Genomic DNA, 24470 nt, shown 5'->3' with positions numbered 1-24470 from the left:
ATACTTACCCAGCGGTATGCTATCTAGGTCTGTGTAATAACAGCAACAAGGAAACAAAAGCAACACTCCAATCAAAACATATCCATTTATAAATAGAAATAAAACATAAGTACCCAAATGTACTCTATATTTTTTCTTAATATCATCTCACGAGAAGTAGAATAGATGCCGTAAGAGACATACAATGCCACTTTCAAAATCACTAACGTATGATGATTGAACAGGATTATATGTTTAGAATTTCACATTCAAATGTTAAAAACACATCAAATTGTAAATGCAATCTTTTATAAAATAACAGACAGATTATTTGAATTTTAAAAGGTCTCAATAATAAAAAGCTTATTTCCTACATTTCACTGCTGAGTGGATATACTCAAAAATGACATGCATGTACATCAATTGTGAAATAGAGTTTAAATTTAATATGTTAAAATACAGCATCTATTCAGAAAAGAAACAGCCTAGAATGCCCAGTACAGCATGCATGAAAGGCAAACATGACATGCAGCTGATGGCTCAGAATATAAGATGACAAAATTACCTTGCAAAGCATGACCCAGCAAAGCATCAAGTTCAGGATTTAACTCAGCTTTCTCTTTCAGCATATGAAACAGCAGTTGGTTTTGAGTAGCACTAGTGATTTCGGTCTGCTTAAGACGCCCCTCAAGAACTTTAATCTGAGCTTCTTTCTGAGCTGCTTGGAGACCCTAGGAAAGAAAACAAACAAAACCAAACAAAAAACCAATGATATTTCATCACAATACCCTTGTTTAGAAAATAAGAATTGCCAAAAATGTTTTTAAAACTATGAATACAAACAACATGCAACCTTTCTCCCACATCCTAAAGTTTAGATGTCAACTAAAAGTCAAACTTTTTTTTAAGTAACTGGTTTAGCATTCTTTTAACTTGTGATCCTCAGACTCTTCCTTCTGAATATGCATTCAGAGGCTAACTTGGATATGAATCCCAAGTACAATTCATAGATTTCTTGTGCTTATTCAAGACCAGCAAGCACACGAAAATTAACACCTTCATTTTTTCACAAATCACTATAGTACCCTTTTCTTTATTATTTTTTCATCTATTACCTGTGATACTGTAATAAAGAAAAATCAGAACAGTAATCTTTCCTACAGAATTACTCACTGAACATTCAGCTTTTGCTGGAAGATCTCTCAGCCTAACTTAAGAGAGAATCCATTTTAAGGGAAATTCCCTAGACCCATGGTTTAGTGGGGCTTTTTTAGCTGAAGAAAGTGTAGCCAAGGAAATTTAGAGGAAAGACTTCCCAAATAGAAGAGAATTGGAAAGATGAAGATACAAAGCGTCTTCTGAAATGCTTGCAGGATAGAAGATGACCAAATACTACTACCAATTAAGAAAGTATAGTACTATGGACAAATATTTGATTCTTATTTTATCCAAACTAAAACAATAGGCATGTTTCAATAGACTCATTTTGCATGCGGAAACAGTAAAACAGAAAGCGTGCATGATCAATTTTGCAAGAAAGACCTTCACATAATGGAACGTTTTGCCATTTATTGAAAGGAGAAATTGTTAACAGAGAAAGTCAAAGATTCCTCTCTCATACACTAACTCTGTTGCAAGGAATCAGGTATGCACTCAACCCACCTAAGGGCTGATAAAACAAATTTTGCAGAAGCCAATGTGATTATGGGAATTTTCTTCTCATGTTTGTTGTTCTGTTCTCAAACTTTTTAGACTACCTTAGTCACCACAGTAGTGAATCAAAAACGCAAAAATGGAACAGAGAATTAGTCAGTGCGACTGACTCGAAGTTCATTTCAATAGCCTAGAAATCTTTCACTCAGCTCAGTGTCATTGAGCATGGCCTCTGAACACCAAGAAAAGCAGCTGCAAGAGCATGTGATACATGTATGCACATAGTTATAAACTGCCAATTACTCGTTTTGAAAGTATTATTTCCCAAAGCTTTAAGAAAAGCCCATCTTGCTCTACTCAAAAGTAGAAGTCTGATCAAAGCGTGCCATTTTTAAAATTTAAAAAAAAAAGGCTCACATTCTTAAGAAAGTCGCTCAGCTGATCCAGTCTTTAAAGAGAACATCCTGAGCATTTATTAGGAGCTTGTTGGAAAACATGGAAATACGTTATTTATTTGATTGCTAATTACCTCATGTAGTTCTTTTAACAGTACTATATTTTTGTAGAATGAAGTGGCCTCTTCCGGGGATTAAAAAAACACCAAATGGGTTGAAAGGGACAATAGATCTCAAGGGTCTCCACACTGAGAACCAGCATGACTCAGTAGCACTGATCCACTTTGCTATGTCTGGCTTACTTTCCACAGGTGTAAATTCAAGTTAGTCAGCCTTTATGTCAGCACAGCTCTGCTCCTGATACATGGCATAGTCCTGACACACACACACATTTCGCTTGCTACATTACCTTATTGATACCCATCGTGAGGAAGTGATCAAGCAAATATCGAGCTTCTGTCAAAGTGCAAGCATTAATCACCGCTGTTACATCCAAGGTCTCTCCCTCTTCCTACAGGTGCACCAATAAAAGAGTCAGGTAGTCAGACAAGAAAATGCATTTTTGTAAGTATTTAATCATTTTTTACTTCATAAAAAATAGAAACAGTGAGGACACTCCAACATCACCCAATTATTCCCTTGGCTTCCTCTAAACCATGCCTGACAGTCTTTTTTTCCAAACTATCCCCCAAAATACTCCATTGTACAGATTCTGCAGCCTTCCAATTCTTCCATTTCTTTCCTGTTTGAAAACTCTTACTAACCTGTAACTCATACGCTTCCTTTCTAAGCTATTCACAGTGGATACAGAAAGAAATTTATTTCTTTAGTCTCTGCCCCCTTTGTGTATTTGAAGACTTCTCCCCCTAGTCTTTTCATTATTTTTCTTCTGATTATTCTCAGTCAGTATTAAGCACTCCAGTACCCCTAGGAATTAAGAAGTCTTTTGTGTTCACTATTCTACTGGCAGTATAAAGTCCTGTAACATTCCACCACACTGTCCAAAAATCAAGAAATCCTGATGTGAATAAATCAGTAAAAGCTACTGGCTATATAGCATGCTTTAATGCACAAATTAGCCCAAGGTGACAGAGGGAGAACTCAAATACTGCTATGTAAAAATACTGGTAAGTCTTACAGTTCAGACTTCATATTACCACACACTGAGGGATCTAAGAGACTGTATCTGGTGGCTTCTTCCTGCTGGATCACGTATGTTATGATGCACATTACAAATTTTCACATTTCACTGCTTTAGCCAATATTCAAGTTTCTACATCAATCATAATAGTAACTTAATAAGGGAAGCTGTCTATCTGAAGTAAATCCTAAACAAGCAACTTCAACTGAAAAGCCTCCTTAGTTACAGAAAGCTATTGTTCCATAATTGGAAATATAACAAAAGGTAATACGTAATGAAAGTAATTTACATAAATGCTAACATACAAAACTACTTATGTATATTTAAAGCATATGAAAACAATACAAGGGAGTAGAAGCGTATCAACAGCTGCAGGAAGAGGATACAAGCTGGTAACTTTTGGTCCCAAGAATTATATTAATTTGACACCAGCAGCATAGAAAGCATCAGTTTCAATGTTTAAATGCCTTGCATATTAACTTGCATTACGGTATCAACACAAACTCAGATCTGAAGGTCCAGTTGCATTTACACCCTTCATTTCAGATGTCAGTTAATTTTTCACCAGTTTGCAGTTCCTGGTTCCATAATTATACAACCAAAACAAAACTTGTTTCTAAACAAGAACGTTTTCAAGGCTAACACAGTTGTTCTTCTTTTCCGTCTTTCCATTATTTCAATTAATATTTGACCTACCTTTGCTTCTTCCATTTGCATAATGTTTGCTTGGCAGTCAGAAATGCTGTCATTAATGTAGTCTATATTTGCAGTTAGTGATTCCATCTCTTCATTTATGTTTTGGACATTTCTATCTGCTTCACTGCCACCCCCCGTCCTTGATGAGCTTCTCCCTTTTCTTTGAAAGTTTCTCTCTTCTTTTTGTAAGCTCTTCACGTTGCTATTTTCCCCAAAGACATAATATGACATAAAAATTAGTAAACACTTAGAGCACTTAAGTGCCCTTATTTTGTTTTCTTTTTCTTCTTAAAATTTAACTAACACATCATTATTTCTAAGTGAAGAAAGAAATTCTACAGGTAAATATTTTAACATATTTACACATGATCCCATTAATGTGTTGTTATTCCTTACTGAGCACAGAAAGCCCATCTCCAAATGCTTACTGGAGTTAAAAGCTTCTTCATTGACTGCAAGGGATTCCAAGTCTCTTTGCCTATGACACCATCATAGCAATACATTTACAACAAATGTAAATAAACTACTCTTTTTATTTAATATGACCACATAGCCAATAGTACATAGTAGGTCACCCACCGTAAGTAACCTGTTCATATCTGCCTCCATATTGGAAATGGTCATCCTCTGCATAATGATATCAGTTACTCTGCGTTCAAGTAACTGCCACTTCATCCTGGCTGCCTTTGAGGAATAAACTCTGGTTGTCACTGATTTCCGCTGATATTTCTTTCTGTTATAAATTCGAGAGAAACATACAGCTAAGTCTAAAATAGTCCAGGTTTGAACGGGGAAACTATCAGGCCAGAATATTTTTCGTGAACAACTTAAATTTCTTGCAGAATTTCCTGCAGTTTGTCATTGCACCAGACACCTATGTGCACCCTGCACTGAACTTTAATACACTTCAATTTATAGCATTTGTAAAAAAAAATGTATCAGCACTGTGGCATCTTGTATGATGCACCACTGAAATTCAGTGCCACCTAAGAATCATTCCCTGTTAAACAAGGAAATGTGCTTCAAGCTGCAGTGGAAGCCCATCAGTAAAGCTAATATATTACACTGGGTTTTACAACAGGATTACTGTTGAAAATAAGAACATTACGGGCCTTGGATCCACAAGGACATTTCTCTGAAACAGATTAACTGGATTTTGAAATTTTTGTGCATCTTAATACACTTTATCCTTTAATGTCATTTTAAATTATTCCACGCTTACTTAAGCCCACAAAATGGAAATTATATTTGGTAATGGTAAAATGACTGTTTTATGAGCATGACATGACAGCAGTTTGAAAAATACCAACCACTTCAATACGTACCATTAGCATGAATATCTGCTATAAAGCTCATGCAATTTTCAGTTCTTTTAAGAAGAGTACTGAAGAGTTTTAATCCTTACCCTGTTCCATTTGTTGCAGTTACAGATAATGCTTGAACCCTTGCAACAGGGATTCTCATCTTCTGCTGTGCTGCTGTTCTGGAGCCATCGTGCTCAACTGGTGAGCTAGAACTTGGTTCCTGAATAGGATGCTCAGGCAGACTCAGCTTTCGACTTACTTTTCCTGCCACTTTATCAGACAGAGGCCTTACTTGCCGACGAAGGGCTGTGACCTGAAACAGCGAAAAGACACAATTACCCTAAAACTCCATTCTAAGTTGCAGCAATACAATATTGTTCTGCTTTCAAAGATGTGTTACTGTTTTACCACAGTACCTCTTCAGTTTTGCGACGTAAGATTACTTCTTGATTTCTCTTCTGAGCTTCCAGAAGCTTGAGCTGGTGCTGTGGAAAAAATAAAAGCAACATATGATATTCTCTCCATTATCTTCCACAAGGAATTACTGTATTAAAGAAAAAAAAAGACAACCTTTATACACTAATGTAAATTTGCAAAAATATTGTGACATGAATGATTGTCACAATGGTTTCTTGTTCTTTCTAGGACAGAATGACAGTAAGTTTTTCACTATAGTTATTATCTTTCAAAGACAACACACGTGCAAATAAGGTGGTACCAAATTTTGCAAAGATTCACTAATAAAATAACACTGAGGTACATATTCAGCAAGTCTTCAGTTTTCTGTTGCACTTATCGCTTGAACCTGGGAACTGAGTTATCACATAAATCAAACCAAATTATGAGCATTTTGACTGGCAAAAGTATACAGGTACATGCCTGCCTCAGTAAATACATTTACACAGGGCACATGCTTGCTAATGGATGCACATCTTAATGATAGCTGCTTATTCCAAATGAAAGTTCTCTATCTGTTAAATCACCTCTCGTTTGCGTTGCTCCTTTTTAAGTTGTGCAATTTCTCTATTTCTTCTTGATTCGGTCATTCTAGCTTTCTCCTGCTCTTCTTTCATTTGTTTCATCAAGCGAACCTGCGAAGAAGTCATCACTTAGATAAGCTGTTTGCACTGAAGTGCTACTCCCATCCCCCACTATATAAAGAGGTTTTTTTCCTCCGAACTACTATCTTCCAGTATATTACATGCTTTTAGCAATTTCCCTTCTCCATCTAATGTGTCTTTTTCACTCAGTGCTGAATAACAGGTAATAAGCAGCACAAGCTTCTCCACGTTTGATGCAGTAATATCTGTTCATTAAACCTAAAAGGACTCCCCACACACATGTGCACACACAGGAATAGCAGAGTCTTCAAATCTTTTCTGTTTTCGGTCTTTTGAGCAGCTGACAGCAAGAACAGAATTATCCAGTGGATAAACACAGAGATGATCTCAACCCATTTTCCAGTGAACAAACACTCATTGTAAGACACTTAAATATACTGAAATATACCTTAGTTTTCTTCATCTCTGTCACCTCCTGCTGCAGTTTCTTCAGTTGCTTTTCATATTGAGACTGATTTTTAAGCAATCGTGCATGTTCCTTTTGAGCTGTTTGAAGTCTCTGCAGTTCTTTATTCATGGCTTGGAGTTTCTTTTCATATTCTGACTTGATTTTTTTTTGCCTTTTCTTCTGAATAGGTCTCTACAGAACCTAGAACAAAAGGGAATTCTTAGTCTGCTTTTGTTTACAATATTTTCATTTTGCCAGCCACAGCAGAAGACTCTTTCCTCTGCTTTTAGCATTTTTCACAATATGCTTGAGAAATGTCCTTTGTATCTAGTTCCTGTCACCTGCACTGTTTCAAGATCTTTATCTTTTATGCCTTCCTGGGTAAGGGATCAAATATTACTACTTTCCTTCTGATTTCTTTGCACTGGGCAATAAATATCCAAATACCTGAAGACACAGATACACACATGCTTGTTCACTCATACGTGCACAAGATCACAAAAACAGTCAAACCATGTCCCTAGAGACATCAGGCCTAATAACCACATTCTGATGCTGATCAAAAGGAAAGGTCTAAGGAAGAACAAGGGAATAGCAAAAGCATACAGAGTAACTATGATAAAGCATATATAGTATATTTTTTAAAAGAAATAATAGAAACAAACCAACAACAACAACAAAAAAACTTCCCCCAGTACTCTCCCAAACTTCAATTTATTTGTGGCTCAATTAATGCCACCAATAATTTTTCATCTTAACACAACTCTATTTAAATATGTGGTAGTCAGTAAAACATCTCTGCAAGGCCACTTTGATTCTCATTTTTATTCTGGGCAAGCCAAAGGAAAGGGGGAGGTTGGCGCTAAAACAAACTTTTAATTCATGTACTATCTCAAGAACTATGTTAAAAAGAAAATGAGAGTTCCTAGAAAATTGAAAATGCTCATTCAAGTAAAATCAAATAACTGTCAGTAGCAGTAGTTTTTTTTTGAAAAAAAATCTCTCTCTCAATTCTGGTAGAAACTAGAATGAAATAAGTATGACTCACTAGCATTTTGGGTACAAACCTGTTTCTGTTTTTTGCAAGTGCTTATGTTTGCAAAAAGAGGCAAGGAAAGTAGTAAACAATTCAACCTGGAGATCTTACCATTTAGATTTAAATAATTTTTACTTCTTACCCAAATTTTGAAGAACCTGATCTCTTTCAAGCTGAGTGTCTCGAATCTTATGTTGTAGCATCATTAGTTTCTCTTCATATTGTTTTTTCAGTGTTTGCAGTCTCCGCTGGCTGTTTTCTAGCTCATCTATCAGTTTCTGCTTAATGGCTATTTCACAGGTGATATTTGCCAAGTCAGCTTGATAATTTTCTGAAATAAAAAGATATGGATAATTAAGACTTCTGTTAACAGAGCAGTGACCACATAAATATGGATTCCCCCTGCAATGTTAAGGTCATTTCCTGACGTGTAGTTGTACATACAAAAATTCTAAACAAAACACAATGAAGCAAGTGAAACCATTACTGAAATTCATGACAAAGTCTCCTCCTTAAACATTCTCCATGATAAAACTGAGAAACAGGGAGGAAAAGATCTCTCTCATTGGAGCTTAGTTGCCCAAATGTTTTAATTCTTTACAGTTAAAACTCACCATCAGCAATCTCTCCTTCCCCATACAAAAGTTACACAGACTGTGAGACCTGAGTCACCTCAGGGCTGGAGAACAACTTTGATTTTATAACCTGCTGGGTTTATGAATGAAAGTCTGGCTGTTGCCAGGACTCCAATGGGAGACTTTCCCCTCTCTAGCTCTTGAAAAAAAATACTGCCAAAATCCTAAGGAGAGAGTAGCTGCCCCATTCATGTTAAGTGGAATGAGGGAGGGATTGAGACTAGTCAGAGGGAAAAGTAAGGAAAAAGGATTAACCCAACTGCAAGGTTTATAGAAGTTTAACTAATTTCTTTGATGAGTTGGATCCTTTTTTTGGTTTAAGATTATGTGCTCCAGATTTATTTATTTATTTATTTTAGGTTCTGCAAATGCTGCTAATTGCTTGTGACTCTCAAACAGGAAGCAATTAACAGACTTGCTTTGCCCATTTGGCCCAACTCACATCAGTGAATTGCTGGTAATGCTATCTCTCACGCTAGCAATACTAATTTGCATGCCACAAGTACAGCAGCTGTTGATGCTTCTACATAAATAGACACAACCTCTGCAAAATTAGGAAGGCTGATGGACTCCCAGCATTTCAAAATTAAATTTTACCCATGCCCAAATTAGCCAAATGGGAGCTGTCACTTTGGTGACTAGTCCAGAGTCATAAAAATAACCAAATACTTAAGCCTTTCACTTCAGATATTCTAACTAAAGAAAAAATGTGTTGTCAAGCACCTGAAGGCTTCTGTTCAGTTTTAAAGCCAGTATGGGGACGCTTAATCAGATGTAGATTATATGTTTTAGTATCATAGGCAACAAAGAATTCCCTGGACATACAATCCACAGAGCATTATTAACAGTGGGTTGACAACATGCTATCTGGCTTGCCCCAAAAAATAATAAACAACAACAACAAAAAGAATTACAGATAGCATCTGTACCAAAAATTCTACAAAATATTGCACTGACATCACCTTTTTCATCAGAGTCAGAATCTGACTCATCTGAGCTTTCAACAACTTCCATGTCATCTTCATCCTCGTCATCTTCCTCTTCTTCATCTTCGTGATCACTTACTTCCTGAATTTCCTCCTACAAAACATAGAGGAGAAAGACATTAAAACACACCCACGCTACTCCATCTCCCATTTGCTTCCTACTATCACTGGGAAGCAACAATATTCACCTGACTCATTCCTAATTTTCTTTCTATAACCTTGTAAATCTGTACACAGAGAATAAATAAATCAACACAAGTACTTATAAATACTTACTGCTTCCAATTCATTATTCTCTCTCTCCGAAGTGCCTTTTTCATCTCTCTTCTCTTGCTCATTATCTGTGTTGTCATCTTTAACACTAGCAGAAGAGGCACATACACAAAATATTCACAAGCTGAAATGGCAAGTGCTTCCCATCCCCCAAACCAGTAAGTTGTAATTTCAAATAAAGATGAAAAACAAAGTGCATACAAAGGTATACATGTTAGGCATGGGTAAAACACAACTTCCAAATTCCCACACAGAATAAAATAATGCTTAATCACTCTTAATCTTAGCTTACACAATATTAATGAGTATCACATTGTTTTAGTCCATATTGCACAGCTGGAACAATCAAAATACAAATCTTTGTAAACTGCAGAAGTATTCTTTTTGCATGGAAGTTGCAGTGTACCCAAAATAGCTTTTACTAAACAAGGAAAGAACATTGTGTGCAGGTACAATATACATTTATAGATATTACTACACTCTCAATCTATAACAGAGTCTAACACGCCTACGATCATCTGAAATCTTATGCATAAACCCTAAGAGAAAATTTCCTAACCTATAGTACCACACCTACTCTTTGGATCAGTTATCTACTTGGACATCAAGGGAATGCTCAAAATAGGCATTGATTGATACAACAACAAAATTTGCAACAGGATTGCATCTCAAAAAGAAACTTTTCCCAACAATCAACATTGCATTTCAGTATATTTCCATGCTTCTGTTTTTCAGAGTATGGTTCAAAATTTATTTAAATGCTAAGTACCTTTATATTCTTTCCTCTTTAAAGGACCTGAACTGTGAACTGTAATTGTAATGATGGCTCATCAATTTTTATTGTTATTATTATTATTATTTAAAGTGCAGAGCTGAGATGCCACATACAAATGTTAAAATTCAAAAATTGATGGCACTCTGCAAATTGTCATGGACCAAATATCAGTCCCTCTAGTTACATATGCAAAACCCAAACAATCCCCAATAGCCAGGAAATTGTGATAGAACAGGGGTAGACACAAGGGGAAGGGGAGCATTGAGAGACCTAACTGACAAATCCAGTCCTCAGTGCTGTGACAAGACACGTTCACCAGATTTGAGAAACTACTCAAATTTAAAAGTCACTTTTAAGACGGAGCTCTATTCTAAAGAGCACTGGTTACAGTGCTAGATGGTTCCTTCTGCCCTGCTCATCACCAGCGAAACTGAATCCAGCTGCAGCTGACGATGAGCAAGGCAGAGGGCATTCACTTGGATCCGCTGAATCCATGCGGCAGGCTGGAGGCCGGAAGTAAAAAACCTACCCAGAATTGTCCAGAAGGCAAATGCCGGACAAAAAACACTGAGCTTTGCAATCTCATTTCCACAGATTCTCATCTCACTCAACCCACAACACGCTCTGTTTCATGTTGACTAACAAGCTTAAATGTTAATAGATCTTAGCTCCAATCTTCATACAGATCAAGAGAAGTTCCCAGCTTCCCTTCTCCTGCACACAGTGTGGAGCTCACCACTACAGAGAACTTGTGTTCTGCCTAATAAATGGGAGAAGACAGGAGGAAGGAGACCCAGCAGCTCCTCCACACAGAACCAGACTGCTTCACAGGTATACTACTGATCTGCAGATTCACGTCATTATCCTACATGAATCCAGTGTGGATTTTTTTAATCAAAGTAGACAGCTGAAAAATAAAAGCTACTTTACTTTAGTTTTTAAGGACAGTGTATTTCTCTTTTTAGTCATAGAGCCTTTAATGTAACTGCTCTCCATCTATTACCTTGGCTGAAATTGAACTGAAAGAATGGTCAAGGCTTCAGTAATGTGATTTCAAAAAAATCAAAGGGATTGTGAGCAGACTTAACTGAGGTATAAAGGTCACATGCCAAAATTATTACGGCGGTATACTGCCTGCTATACATTTCCTATTATATGAGCTACAAAACTTTCCTCCTGCCCTTCATCCCACACTGGCCATGCAAGAAAGAAATCTACCTAATTCTATAGCGACTCCCAAAGGCACCACCATCCCACAACTGCTTGCAATCCCAAAGTCAGCCTCAACTCCACAACAGAAGTTTCCTCCTTGGCACTTGCTGAAAGCCAGAACAGGATAGAATTCTGAAAAGCTGAAGGACCTACTTTTGAGGTACTTATGAATCTACCCAACTTCTTTTCATGTATGACAACCACTTAATTGAAATTACAGTTAATTAAAAACCTGGGAAATATTCCAACCTTCTTTCTTCTTGACTGCTTTCCTCAAGTTTCTGTAGCCTTCAAAAGCACGAGGTACAGTATTGGAAGGCCAAGCCAATGAAGGACAAACCAGACAGTGAAAAGCAAAAGTGATAAGAAGGTAAAAAATGATATATGAGCTTGTGGAGTTTAAAAACGAAATTTTAAAAGATATCGTCAAGAGACAACAAGTAGTAAAAAGGCAATACATTTTGCACAGTTGGAAAGTAAATAGAAAACAAAGAAGCAGCATTTGTAGGTTATCTAATCTGTCACTGTCAACAACTGTAAATTCAAGTTACGCTAATGAAGAAGTTTTAGATATAGAAAATATGTTTCCTTTTGAGAGTTATTTCTAACATGGATTCAAAAATCTCTTAGTTCTTAAAAAAATAAACAAAAACACAAAAAGACACTCTATCCTCTTTTGCCATTTAAAATTGGAAGTTAAAGAACTGAAAAGTTCAATAAATACTGTCACTGAAACAAAGTTGCATATCCTCAGCAATATAACAAGACAAAAATAATGCACTAGTTTTATATATATGCTGGTAAGATATTGTAATATAAAATACTAATGAGAATTTTTTAGTAATATTCCAAATCATATATTCTGAATATAACTCATACCAACTTTTTTCAAACTGCAATTTTTTGTTGTAGTTTGGTCTTGTTATTTGTTTTTAAGTAAAAAGAATTGCAGTTTATTTTCTCTGGGATTCAAAAAGTAGATGCCAGTGATTACTTGTTATTAAAAAAAAATGCATCAGAAGCAATGAGATGGATAAAATGTTAGTATTTTTACTTGTACTTTTTCCTCCTTAACAAATGGTGATGTAGCAGCAAAGAAGCGTCTGGATGACTTAACAGTAGAGATGGCTTCAATTTCAAGAACTGATTAAATTCTTCATGTTCTCTTTATTAGGGAGTTTTGAATACGAGCCTATTTCACACTGCCTGCTATCTTACTTCAGTACCAGCTAGGAGCTAACATGCTGAACCACGTGGCATTTTATTGCTAATTTAGTTTAATAAAGGTTAGGGAAGTCAAAAGACTTCAAAAACTGTCAAAAAGACAGTCAAAAACTGTTTCCAATAATCTTTATGACAGATGCTTATTAAAGGCTACAGATATGAAGCAGTACATACCTGCTGCTCATTCAAAAACTGGCTCTTAGATCTTCAGGCTACCTCAGAACAACTTGGATGAGTTGCATGTATTTAAGACCTTTAATCAATCATACTGACCCTTAACCAGAAAATGAGCAGATCAAGAAAGGTAGCAGATGGGGCGGAATGAGTAACTAGGCTTACCAATCCCATTTTAATAGGAAACTGCTAGTTAGACGACTTTAAAATAATAGTAACCCTTTAAAGAAATAGTACAGTAAAAGCAGCTAAATGCCTGTAGAAAACAGAAGTAGAGCAAAGAATCCCTACTAAACTGCAGGGTAAATAGTCCCTTTGCAGTACATTAGCATACCTATTGCCAATTCCTGAAATTTCAATAGAATCAAAATTTACAATGCTGTAACCTGAACACAGACTTTACATTTCATTAATCAGATGGAAGCACTCCGCGAATGGATAATCCCTCAAATTCTATCGTTTCCTAGCATCTATGGAATCTTTATAGATGCTAAGATATGAAAGCATCTTATCTTTTATAAGATAAAGATACTTCTTATCAATTTAACAAATGCACCTCAGAAATACAACATTATTCAGCAATCTGCAGGCGAGCCATTAGATAGACTCAATCCGTACCAGCACTTTGATAGCATGATCCCATTTTATAAAACACAAGACCCACTTTGAAACATAGGCTGGCCACCCAAAGGGCTCTTCTAATTTAAATTTTTCTATGGTTCTCTACTACTTTTTTACTACTACTCTTTTTACTACTGTAGAAAACTTCCCAAAGAGTTTTTCTTTGTTTCATTCTTGGGTGTTTTGGGGTTGTTTTTTATTCCTGTTTGTCTGGTGGAGGGTTTTTATTTTCTAAGTGAACATCTCCTACAAATAAGAGGTATTACCACCATCTTTTTGTTCAATATGTTAAAGAACACATTGAAGTCTTGGGCTGAACAGAGGCCAGAGGATTCTGCTGATTTCATTTAATACTTCCACCCTCTCCTCAAGTTCCTACAAACATGACACACAAAAATCTATCTAAATCCCCATGAAAGTTTCCCAATAAAATGAGATGCAAAGAAAGAATCTACTTACAATTAAAAGGAGTGTTTTCCAGAAGTATCAGACATTCATATAATGTACGCATTTATAGATAAGACCCCAAATTGCAGGGGGTCTTATCTCACTAACCCAAAGCTACTTTACATTTCTACCACATTTCAGGCTTGCACCATTTTAGATTTACTTCTAACTTGTAGAAAAAGCCTGAAGGACCATCAGTAGAAAAAGTAATAAAGTACAAGCATGGAGAATTTCAAGGAAAAGGGAAATATCTTTAACGGAATCATAGTCTTGGAGTACACAAACAAATCCTTGCTGTACTAACTGCTGTCTGAACAGGCATTTATATCAATGTCTATGAGCATTTTAGTAGATGAGAAACTGGATAGCAAAAACAGCAAAGCACGATGTTGCAGAGAAGTAGGAAACCTCAAATTAAAAACATTCATAAAAGCAGAAGATAGAGAAAGCAAAAGAAGCCATTCCAAGAGCTACCAAAGAATTCCCAGCTATTCAGAATATCTTTTCTTCAGAAAGTTGTATCACTTTTGACACAAGGCAGAAAAAAATTGTAATTTTTGTTCTTGAAAACTTCTTTTGAACTTCAGATGCTTAAAAGAAGTTATGGAGAGCACCTGTGCTTTTACAGTTGTGCAAAATTATAAAATATAAAAAGGTCATTAAATTGGAGACATTCATTCTACAAATACCATATACTTCATTGGAAGAAAAGATGCAAGAGAAAAACACCTATAAATTCAACGTGTAAAAGGGTTTGCAGGAACAGCAGTTCAAAAACCAAACCCGCACACCAACAACGAATTTTAAATTCTCAAAGTTAATAAAACAACACATCCCTTTACTAATAAAAAGTAAATAAATAACACTGTAATTTATACACCACCTCTTTTTCTTTTTCCTTTCTTTTTTTTTCAGCTTTTCTAGATCTTTCTTGGCTATATCTAGAATTTCCATTGTCTCTTTTTCTGAAGAAAGCATGGAAGCAGAAAATGCTGATGGTCCACCAAAGTACGTTGATCTTGTTGAAGCTCTTGACAAGTTGCGTCGAAGATTTTCATTCACTGCTTCACTTTCTAATAATTTTGCTCTTAAAAAAAAAAAGAGAGAAGTATACCTCTTTAGTATCTGTAACTGCAATGCATTATCTTCAGTTTTAAAAGAAACTGCAATACAAGGTGAAGTTTTATGAAATACGAGTGTGGTAGATCCCTGGTCAGTCCGTTTTACCCAGTGGGTATAGACATTGCACATATATCATATACAAATACCCAAGTGGACAAATATATTTATATAGAGACACACATATATACAGATACATACAGTATATGCAGACATGTATATACATTACACGAAAGCTACTGTACTATGTATCATTAAGTGAGAATAGGACAGATAATTTTTTTTTCCAATAATGCAGCTCCCAGAAAGAAAAATATAAATATCTAGAGTATTTAATACCTTTAATTTAAAATTTTAATGAGTAATTTATCAGTACTATCATTTATACCAGACTATGAAGTTATTATAAAACAACATGGCCAAATTTGCTGTTTTTGTGCAACAATATCAAGTTGTGATCATCATTCAGGTAACAACATTTATACTGTCTGCTTCATTTTTAACATTTAAATTTTCTGTGTCCAAAAGCAACACCAGATAGTCTTAGAAGCTGAACGACCACTGTCCTAAAGCAATCATCACACAGTAAAACACAACCATCAGTCAATTGAAGCACTTACTTGCTAACACTACTAGTATTTGTTTTTAATAAAAATGATTCAAATACATATTATTTAAATACCTGAGATCTTCAATTTCCTTGATATAATTATGAATCATGTTGCTAATTTCTTCATTTCCTTCTCCTTGGAGGGTGGGGGGGAATAAGAACAGCATTAATATCTCAGTAAAGCTACCAGGCACAATGTACCAGCAAAGAGAAATAGTCATACAGACTACACATTTAGATCTTCTGATTTGTGAAAAATATTTCCTCCTTAAGCTGCATTAAGAGTGTGGTTCCTATTTGTGTCCTGTGATCAGGGACATTAAAAATAATTTCTTGTATTCCATTTGTTTCTATATTAACAACTTTTAGTAATGGACGTACTATAAATCAAAAGGAATCTGACAAACAGTGCATAAGAAGGACAATGCATTTGTGGTATTTCAATTGCTTGATTGTTCCATGAAGTGAAAAGCAAGCCAACTGTCACCCATCTGTGTTCGGGTTCTCCCCAAAGCAAAATGTTTAAGTCCGTGTGTAACTAAGCATAGAATAATTCCTATCCAAAGGGATTATTTCACACTTCATGTTGTTCATAGTATTACATGAATGGTAAAGTCAGTCAGTCCCAAACAATTTCTATCTATAGAAGTCACCAGAAATAGAGAAAAGAGCTAGATGGGGACCTTTCCCTGTCAAAGTAGAACCCACGTTACCTTTTCCAAATTCAGCTCTTTGTTCCAAGGGATCCATGGCAACAAGAACATGTAACTGATTTGAGTTCATGTACTTATTAAGCAGTTTACACACAAGCATGCACAACGCACCCACAGCATACCTGCTCTGGCTAGCACTTGGTTGGCCTGATCACTCACAAGCTGTGTTACTCTGGCTCTCAGTGCATCAATAGTCTCTTGCATTGCTTTAATTCTAACACGCAGGTTGTTGTTTTCTGTTTGCAGCATAGCATTTTCATGAAACATGTCGTTGATGCTTTCAACACCTTCTTCATCTATAATCCTTTTACCCTTAAGGAAATATAGATATTATTACTATTATTACTAGTAAATGCTGATCTATATTTAAAAAAAGAATAGCAAAGACAAGCCACAGATTGCTCAAAATTCCACATAGATACTTATAGCAAAAGATACTATTCTCTCAAAGAGTTTAAAACAGTATGGATAGTTTTCAAAGCACTGATGTCTGGCCAACATCTTAGCACTTGGGTCCTGCCTGCATAGCTCCATATTAGCCTGAAATACAAGTTCTTGAGGAGGTTAAGAAATGAAAAGTCAATCTGTATTAAATCAGGATACTATCTCAAGTATAACAGAGGAAGATGATGCTATTTGGTAACCACATTTATTGCTGAAAGCATTATCTTTAGTTTAAATTTTCAGGAAGAAATGGGCATTGTGAAGTATGAGTATTTAGCTTGTATAATTTAAAAACTATTTTTAAAACACAAATACTTTTAGCTCTCTAGTAAGTTTTTAAAAGCAGTACCCAATAACTGTTCACATATTCCTTCATATGCCAATCTAAACTGTGATCATTTTCACTTTGAAAGTGACTATTTCTCATCACTAAGCATGAGAGCATCTGGTAATGACTGGAAGTGCTTTATAAATTAGTGTTACTACCCAATTTTTTTAGTGTGTGAAATGGAATCAGCCAACAGAAAACAAGCTGTAGAACTATAATCATTTTAGACCAGAAGAAATCCTAAAAGGATACACTTACTGTTTTGTATTCCATAAGCTCCATCTGTAGCCGTGTAATCTCACTGCGCAAAGCATTTATTTGTTGACTAGCCCTATCCTGATTAACCATCACCTTGTTCTTGATGTTTCGTGCCCGATTTGCGTACTTCAATGTGTTCAAGGTTTCCATGAAGTCTCGATCTGACGGGCTCACACACGCTATCATGAGTGTTTGACTGCAAGTTACCGACATAGGTTAGCTTTACAAATCAAGAACAAAAAGAGTACAGAGAAGCTAATGGGTCTTCATATAGAAGGTGAAAAAAGGTGTAGTGACTTCATAACATTTGTGAAAATTTTTTAGATCTAGCTCACTGTAGCAGACGACTGTCAACCACAAAGTTCCAGCACTGTTACATCTTGTATCACCCTAGCATAGTATAAGAGAGAGATCATTAATTGTTCTACATGTAAAATTATAAAAGCAATTAACTGATGTTCCTGGAAATCTTGTTCAGATTATATTCAGTTTTCCTAATCACATGTAAACTGAGATTAAACTGAGATTAAATTACTTAAAGGCAAACTGAGGCCTCATATAGTGATTTGGATCATGTTAGTTGTCAGGACTCATTAATTCATGAGGTGCCTACCCACTTAATCTGGAAGCTGCCCAAACACTCACCTTCAGCTGCCCATATGTGCCCAGAACTTCGTAAAATACCTGTCTTCACCTATATTTTTCTACTGAGATCCAAACTGCCTAAATTCTTCAGCTCCAAATATCTGCTATACCAAAAGAAGCACAAAAGATAGTACTTATCCTCAGTACACCTGGCAAGAAATGTATTAATTCCATGTTTTGCAACACCACTTAAGCTTAGAGCACTTCCATAAAAAGGAGCAATGGTTGAGCTCTATGCCCAAAACAAAGAACTACTTCCTGGGCTCCTCTCCACCCTATAGCCATCCCATCTTGGGATATACAAGGTGAGAACATGCTCCCTGCTCCAAGAAAGAGACTCAAAAAAAAGAAGGGGGAGGGGGGGTGGCGGAAGCAAAGAAAAAAATGCCTTTCATTCCAGCCTAATGTTTTAGTTATTCGCCTGGTAAGGGGAGGAACCAGGATCACACTCACTCTTATTTCACATGACACAAGAACAGTTTGGAGGGGTCAGAACCAGAATGCCAGCTGCAGATCCTAGCTTAAAGGCACCAATATGCCCTAAGTTCTCAACAGACAGGGGAAAACACATATATAGGAGGTGACTGGATCATCCCCAGCAGGCTTTAGAGGAACATGCTTCTCTTTGTTGTACGTGGAAGCTTGGGTGGTTGTGTTAGGAGTGCACTGTCTTCAGGGCAATGGAGAAATATCTGCATTAGACAGACTGGATCTGATCTTCGCCTTCTGTAATTTCAGATCAAGAAAAACAAATTACTTCTTGAAACCCTTTGTGAGGCAAGTGATTATATTCACCTTACACACTGGGAAACTAAACTAAAAAGAGTAACTAGCCTGAGGACACGGGAAAGATTCAGTATATAAGACAGGACTAGATTTCTGCAATTCTCTCTCAGACCTCCTGTGCACCATTGCATCACCTCCCCAGACTTGTGGAGTTTAGTCCTAAAGATAAGAATATGCTAGATTAAGAAAATAATAGTAATTCTGAGATCAGGACTACTTGTGTTTTCAGTTTAGAATTTGACTCCTTTTCTAAGCCTCAGACAACTGCTTCTGCTAGCTTTCTTAAAAACTGAGCAACTCAAACTCCACTTTCCTATCTGCATTTTGTAGTGGACTCATTTTTAAACACCATTCTACTCCTTTTATTTTTCCACTTCTTTAAAATGCCTCCCTGAAATCTAGAGAGTGCTCCATATTTTAACTTGAATAATTCAAGAAGCATTAATGCTTAAATGCTGTTTCAGAACTGTTACAGAATTATATTTGTATTCTAACCTGAATTATATTCTAACCTGAATCACTACCAGCAAATCTTTTTAAGTATTTGCAAAAGAGAATGGATAATGTGGACTGTAGTACCTAGGGTGGAATTTGAAAAGCTATGGAAAAGTCTAGCAGGAATCTAATAATCTGATTTCCCTGAGGAAAAAATGCATATTTATTAAAATTTAGCTTTACCACAGTTTGTTTGCTAAAGCATGGATATGAAATTATTTAAGTTGTGTTACAATGTACAACTCTTCCTTAACAGCAAATTAGTAATTTTTACCTGCCTTTTCATGTGTATTACATAAATAAAAATGAGGGGTGGGAGAAAAAAAATGAACATCCATCAGGAACAGAAATAACATATCTTCATAACCTTGTAAATGCTCTGGAACTGCATTTGCTATCTGCATTTTACAGTAAGCTGTAATTTCTCTTGAAGTACAGAAGAGGGAGCAGTTGAGCTACCAGACAAAAAATGTTTTGAGTCAAATTAAAATAATATTTCAGTAAAAGTGCAATTTTAGAAGCAGCTTGAAAAGTGACTATTAGCTGGTGTATTTGATATAAAATTAGTCAAGAAATGCTATTTGTAAAGTTATTTCCAGAAACAGCTCGGAAGTCATGCACTCGGTTTCTCCTGATTTTTCCCTATTATATGGTTTCTTCCTCTGTTAAACACTTTTGAAAATCCTAGCCTTTATTTTACCCATTTTTTATATCTCTCTGCTGCAATACTGCAGACTGTTACTGAAGTTGTATCTCTGAAGAACAGAGCAGTGATTTAAGAGATCTCCTCCACTTCTCCCTATTCTTTTGTGAAATGCCCAGAATACTTCCTGCCCCCCTGAGGACAGCAGTCAGCCATATCAGATTAAATAGAGCAATAAATGTACTACCTTGCTAAAACATACTTAGCTACAGTCCCTTTTGTCTTTCTACATGTTCATGTTGCATGTTTGCTTAGAGCTTCCAGAGCCCAAGCCTCTCTTCCTCGTCTCTATGCAGTACATAGACAGAGAAGGGTCGTACAAACAGTTCTGGTGACACAGTTGTTTGATTTTACTCGTCTCTAACTCAACACCAGATAACTGGACATATCCACAATATCCTGAGATAGACAACCTTTATGAAAAGACGGCAGTGTATGTGCTAAGCTGCCTTGCTCAACAACAAAGGGTACTTTGTGCAAGGAGAACTGGCCGCATGAAGCTCCTGCTCATGGTGATCAGAGCAGACAGTGAGCCTGTGCCCACAAGGGCAGCAGTCGGAGCTAGACAATCTAATTTGCAAATGTGGTTTGGGCTCCCTAGCTAATAGATGGCAACACATGCTGACACAAGCCAGCGGACATCCAGGGAGAGACATCAGCCAACAATAAAGCTTTCCTGAGAGGTAAGGCTGACATCAAAGTCAGCGTGAATGCCTCTGCAGAAACGCCTCTCTGCTTTTAGGCCTTCATCTGGCTCTTACAAGGCACAGCTTCAGCAGCAGCCAGCATCTATGAGGACTTCACAATATGAAATGCAATTATAAATACAAATAGTAAGGGCACAGTATCGTTAATCCCCAAGCCTTAGCCCTCTGGATGCAACGCAGTCACCTCCATGGTAACCAACACAAACCGTGGCAAAGGGCTTGAATGAAGAAATATAACTGGATGATACCTGTAACTGGATGGTAAGTAAATAATGGGATAACTGCACGCAGATAACCACAATGCTACCTCTTGGGGAGGGAAAAGGCATGAGAAAAGAGACTGAAGGGAAATTAGTGGCAAAAAAAAAATCAAGGAGAGAAAACAAAATTTGAGAAGTTAAAATAGCAATAGTCTGATGAAGTTCTCCAGGGAGAATTCTGGTGTTGTTTGTTTGTTTGTTTGTTTTGTTTGTTTGTTTTTACAGTTGTATTGAAAGATAGATGAAGTCAAAGTCACCTCCTCTGTTACTATACTGGCAACACATCAAAAGCTAATATTGTGTAACAATTCAGGTCAAAAAAAAGCAACAAAAACATCTGCTTGAAGTAGAAAGCCATCATGGCTTTAAACTATGCTGTAATTCATAAGGCTATGACACAATAACAGATTTAACATTTATGGTACCTATAATCTAAAGAGGAAGGACTTGTCCTTTACTTAGAAGTTACCATTTCCAGGTAACTCAAAGCCCCATGTCTAGTAAAGCTACAACAGCATTGAAAAGAATGATGCAAAACGCCTCTTTAATATCTTTTCCTTGCGTTGCCAGCATTTCCGATCATAACAGTCATTTAGTTTTGGAACCTCCCACCAACAAACAATAATAAAGAGGACAATTCTCTTTAAGGGTTATTTTACTTTCTGAAGATCATGTACTCATTCATTTCCATTCACAATGAAACATGCAAAATATTCCCGTACCTGTTTCCCCCAAGGGAGTCTTGAAGTAGCCTTGTAAGCTTTGAATCTCTGTATGGTACATGAGTTGCCTTCTTACTTTTATCTCCCAGTGCACTTATTACATTGCCAAGAGCCAGCTGTAAAACACCAGTTCACGTTACACGCGAGTTAGAATGAATTCCTGGGTAGCTTTGTTTTAAAAATCAGTTACAAACTCCAGCCTGTGTATTGGGAGGGTGGGGCGTAGAAATCACATGACAGTTAACATACTAAAGAAAGTATTTCTTAATGTTTTTACATTGGAAATCATTTGATTCACTGTTAGCATGGAAATTTATAAATGTTTACTGTACAGTCTGGTATCTTCAGGAACAAAGAGATTAACACAGTTGTGTGCACTTTCTATTGATATCTCACACCATTCACAAACTAAAGTTAGAACTACTTCATGTAACGAACACTGTTTCAGTGATTATTAAAGCTTGTCTATGCCTCTAACGGTAGCCACATTATCTTTAAAATTGATCTTTATCAGGCTGTTTTATGCTACATTTAGAATAATATATGGAGCACTGATATGAAAAAACAGATTTTACCACCACTATGGATATAAAATAAATTGCATCTGGCGAGGATTTAAGCATTTAAGGTTTGAAATTATGTAGTCCATGGCCACTGCATTGCTATAAAGTGGCTTGTTTCATGCTTATAAACAGCTAAATATTTGGCTATAAACTTATTTTTAGATGTATAACTAACTACATGTACAGGATTATTCACTTGCCAAACTAAAACACATTCCTCTAGATGGCGCCCTGTACAATCAATTTTTAACACAGTCTTGAAAATGGCTTTACTGCACCCAGCAATTGCAGAACTGCATATAGACCATGTGCTAAGAGTGCTTTAAAGTTTAATTCATCTTCATCCGTGTTTCCCAAAGTTAATGGCTGGAATTCACTGCAAATGTTCTGTGAACTATAAAATATAACTTTTACTATGCTTGTTTTCGCCTTTGGGCATTCTGTAACCCATTTTTGTTAAGGATGCATTTGTTTCATTAAAACTCAAAATTTCTATTGGCTTTGTGCCTATATCAATGATGAAATTGAAGTGAATGCTCTTCCGTTGGCTACAAAATATAACCACTGCCCTGACTGTAAGAGAATCATTAAAAGTTCCAGTGTGCAGAATACATCTGATACTATACACTAGAACCATGGAAAAAAAAAAAAAAAAAAGCTATTTAAAGGTATGATTTCAAACAAAATGAACTTGTGTTATTGGGTCTTTAAAAGAAGAATTGCAGAGCCTACACACAGCCAAGCAGCTCAAAACAAAAGATATGAAACCACAATCTTCACTGATAATCACCAGTACTACTTTTCAGTGTACTCATAATTAAATAAAGCATTTAATAGCTAATTACAAAAATGTATAAAGAGCCAGTACTCAGATAAAAAATATGAAGTGATGCTATCAACTTAAAAATTTTATTTCTACTTAGAAATGTTTTGCCTAGGGTTGTTTTATACTGCATTTCATAACTGTAATATAGAGTCAGCATTTATTCATCAGTTAAACTTGTTCGTTGTCCATGTTTTACGTGCCTGTACTCCCTGAAAACTGCTTGCAATTTTCTCCACTTGTTTGGTTCTTGATGGAAAAAAATAAAAAATAAATTAAAAAATAAAAATGAAAAGTAAAAGGAACTCTACCAGATCTTTTAAGAGTTGATGTAACTAACTAGATTTCACAACAGTTATAAGTAGTATAACTTGCTAGTTAGACCCTAATGCAAGTCGGAAAATGTTAGCAAGCCAGAACCTGGTAAGAATCAATATATACTGCATACTGTTACATCTTACACTTCAGGCCCCATTCTGCACATGATCTGTTTCAACTTTAGGGATTAATTTAAAGGAAGTGATCCCGAAAGGAAGAGCAGATGGTACCGACAGCCCATGGAAACAAGTTTTGTAATCTTACTAGTCCACAGTTGATGGAAATGCCTTCTTTTGCCCTTTCTCCTGTAGCTCCTGTTCGCTTTAACCTTTCAGATCCCGCTAGATCAACGAAATGGAACTTGGCAGTAAGAGTTTCAAATTCATTCATCTGAGAAGATTCAGATATTATCCTGTTATCGGTGGCATTATCCTGAAATAAAGGAGAATCCATAAAGCTTGGTAAGGTCTTTTATATCAGTCTCCCACAAAGTTCAATCAACAATTATTTACAAGAACAGCTTTTTGTCATGTCCATCTCCTTCCTATTTACTAATTCTCCTATAATAGCAACAACATCTCTCAAAAAAAACAACAAACAAAAAAATGCTTTTGCTTTAGTAATATCTACTAATATATTCTTGAAGACACAGCTCTAGATGCTTGTCAATGTCAATTACTTCGAAGCACGGTCTACAGCTGATTTAGGGTGAGGTGGGAGGAAATACAAGGATTTTAACAAAACTGTAATGACATTATTACACACACACCAAAATTACCAGACCCTTCCAACCAACTTATTTTGATTTTATACCTCTATACCTCTCTAATCCCCATCACCAGTTTCTTTGTGGCACGATTGTTCAACTTTATTTTAGGAATTATTTTTTAAGTCAGTTTTCCCAGCAGCCAGTATT

At 36.1% G+C, this 24470-nt stretch overlaps 1 protein-coding gene across 1 annotated transcript in view; it reads right to left on the bottom strand.

The window, feature by feature from the left end:
• KIF21A (kinesin family member 21A) overlaps positions 1–24470 on the bottom strand; it is a 91551-nt gene that overhangs the window by 29057 nt on the left and 38024 nt on the right. Inside the window, 21 exon segments of the mRNA XM_040544708.1 lie at positions 9–29; positions 545–710; positions 2437–2538; positions 3865–3999; positions 4001–4066; positions 4444–4597; positions 5270–5481; positions 5585–5653; positions 6152–6259; positions 6678–6845; positions 6847–6878; positions 7856–8044; positions 9311–9428; positions 9611–9695; positions 11844–11882; positions 14944–15147; positions 15862–15925; positions 16625–16814; positions 17533–17728; positions 21851–21966; positions 23819–23986. Coding sequence (XP_040400642.1) covers positions 9–29; positions 545–710; positions 2437–2538; positions 3865–3999; positions 4001–4066; positions 4444–4597; positions 5270–5481; positions 5585–5653; positions 6152–6259; positions 6678–6845; positions 6847–6878; positions 7856–8044; positions 9311–9428; positions 9611–9695; positions 11844–11882; positions 14944–15147; positions 15862–15925; positions 16625–16814; positions 17533–17728; positions 21851–21966; positions 23819–23986 — 2602 coding nt within the window.

Source organism: Cygnus olor, chromosome 1 (genome assembly GCF_009769625.2).
Source record: "Cygnus olor isolate bCygOlo1 chromosome 1, bCygOlo1.pri.v2, whole genome shotgun sequence".
Taxonomy (NCBI): domain Eukaryota; kingdom Metazoa; phylum Chordata; class Aves; order Anseriformes; family Anatidae; genus Cygnus; species Cygnus olor.
This window is presented reverse-complemented; position numbering and strand designations above follow the sequence as displayed.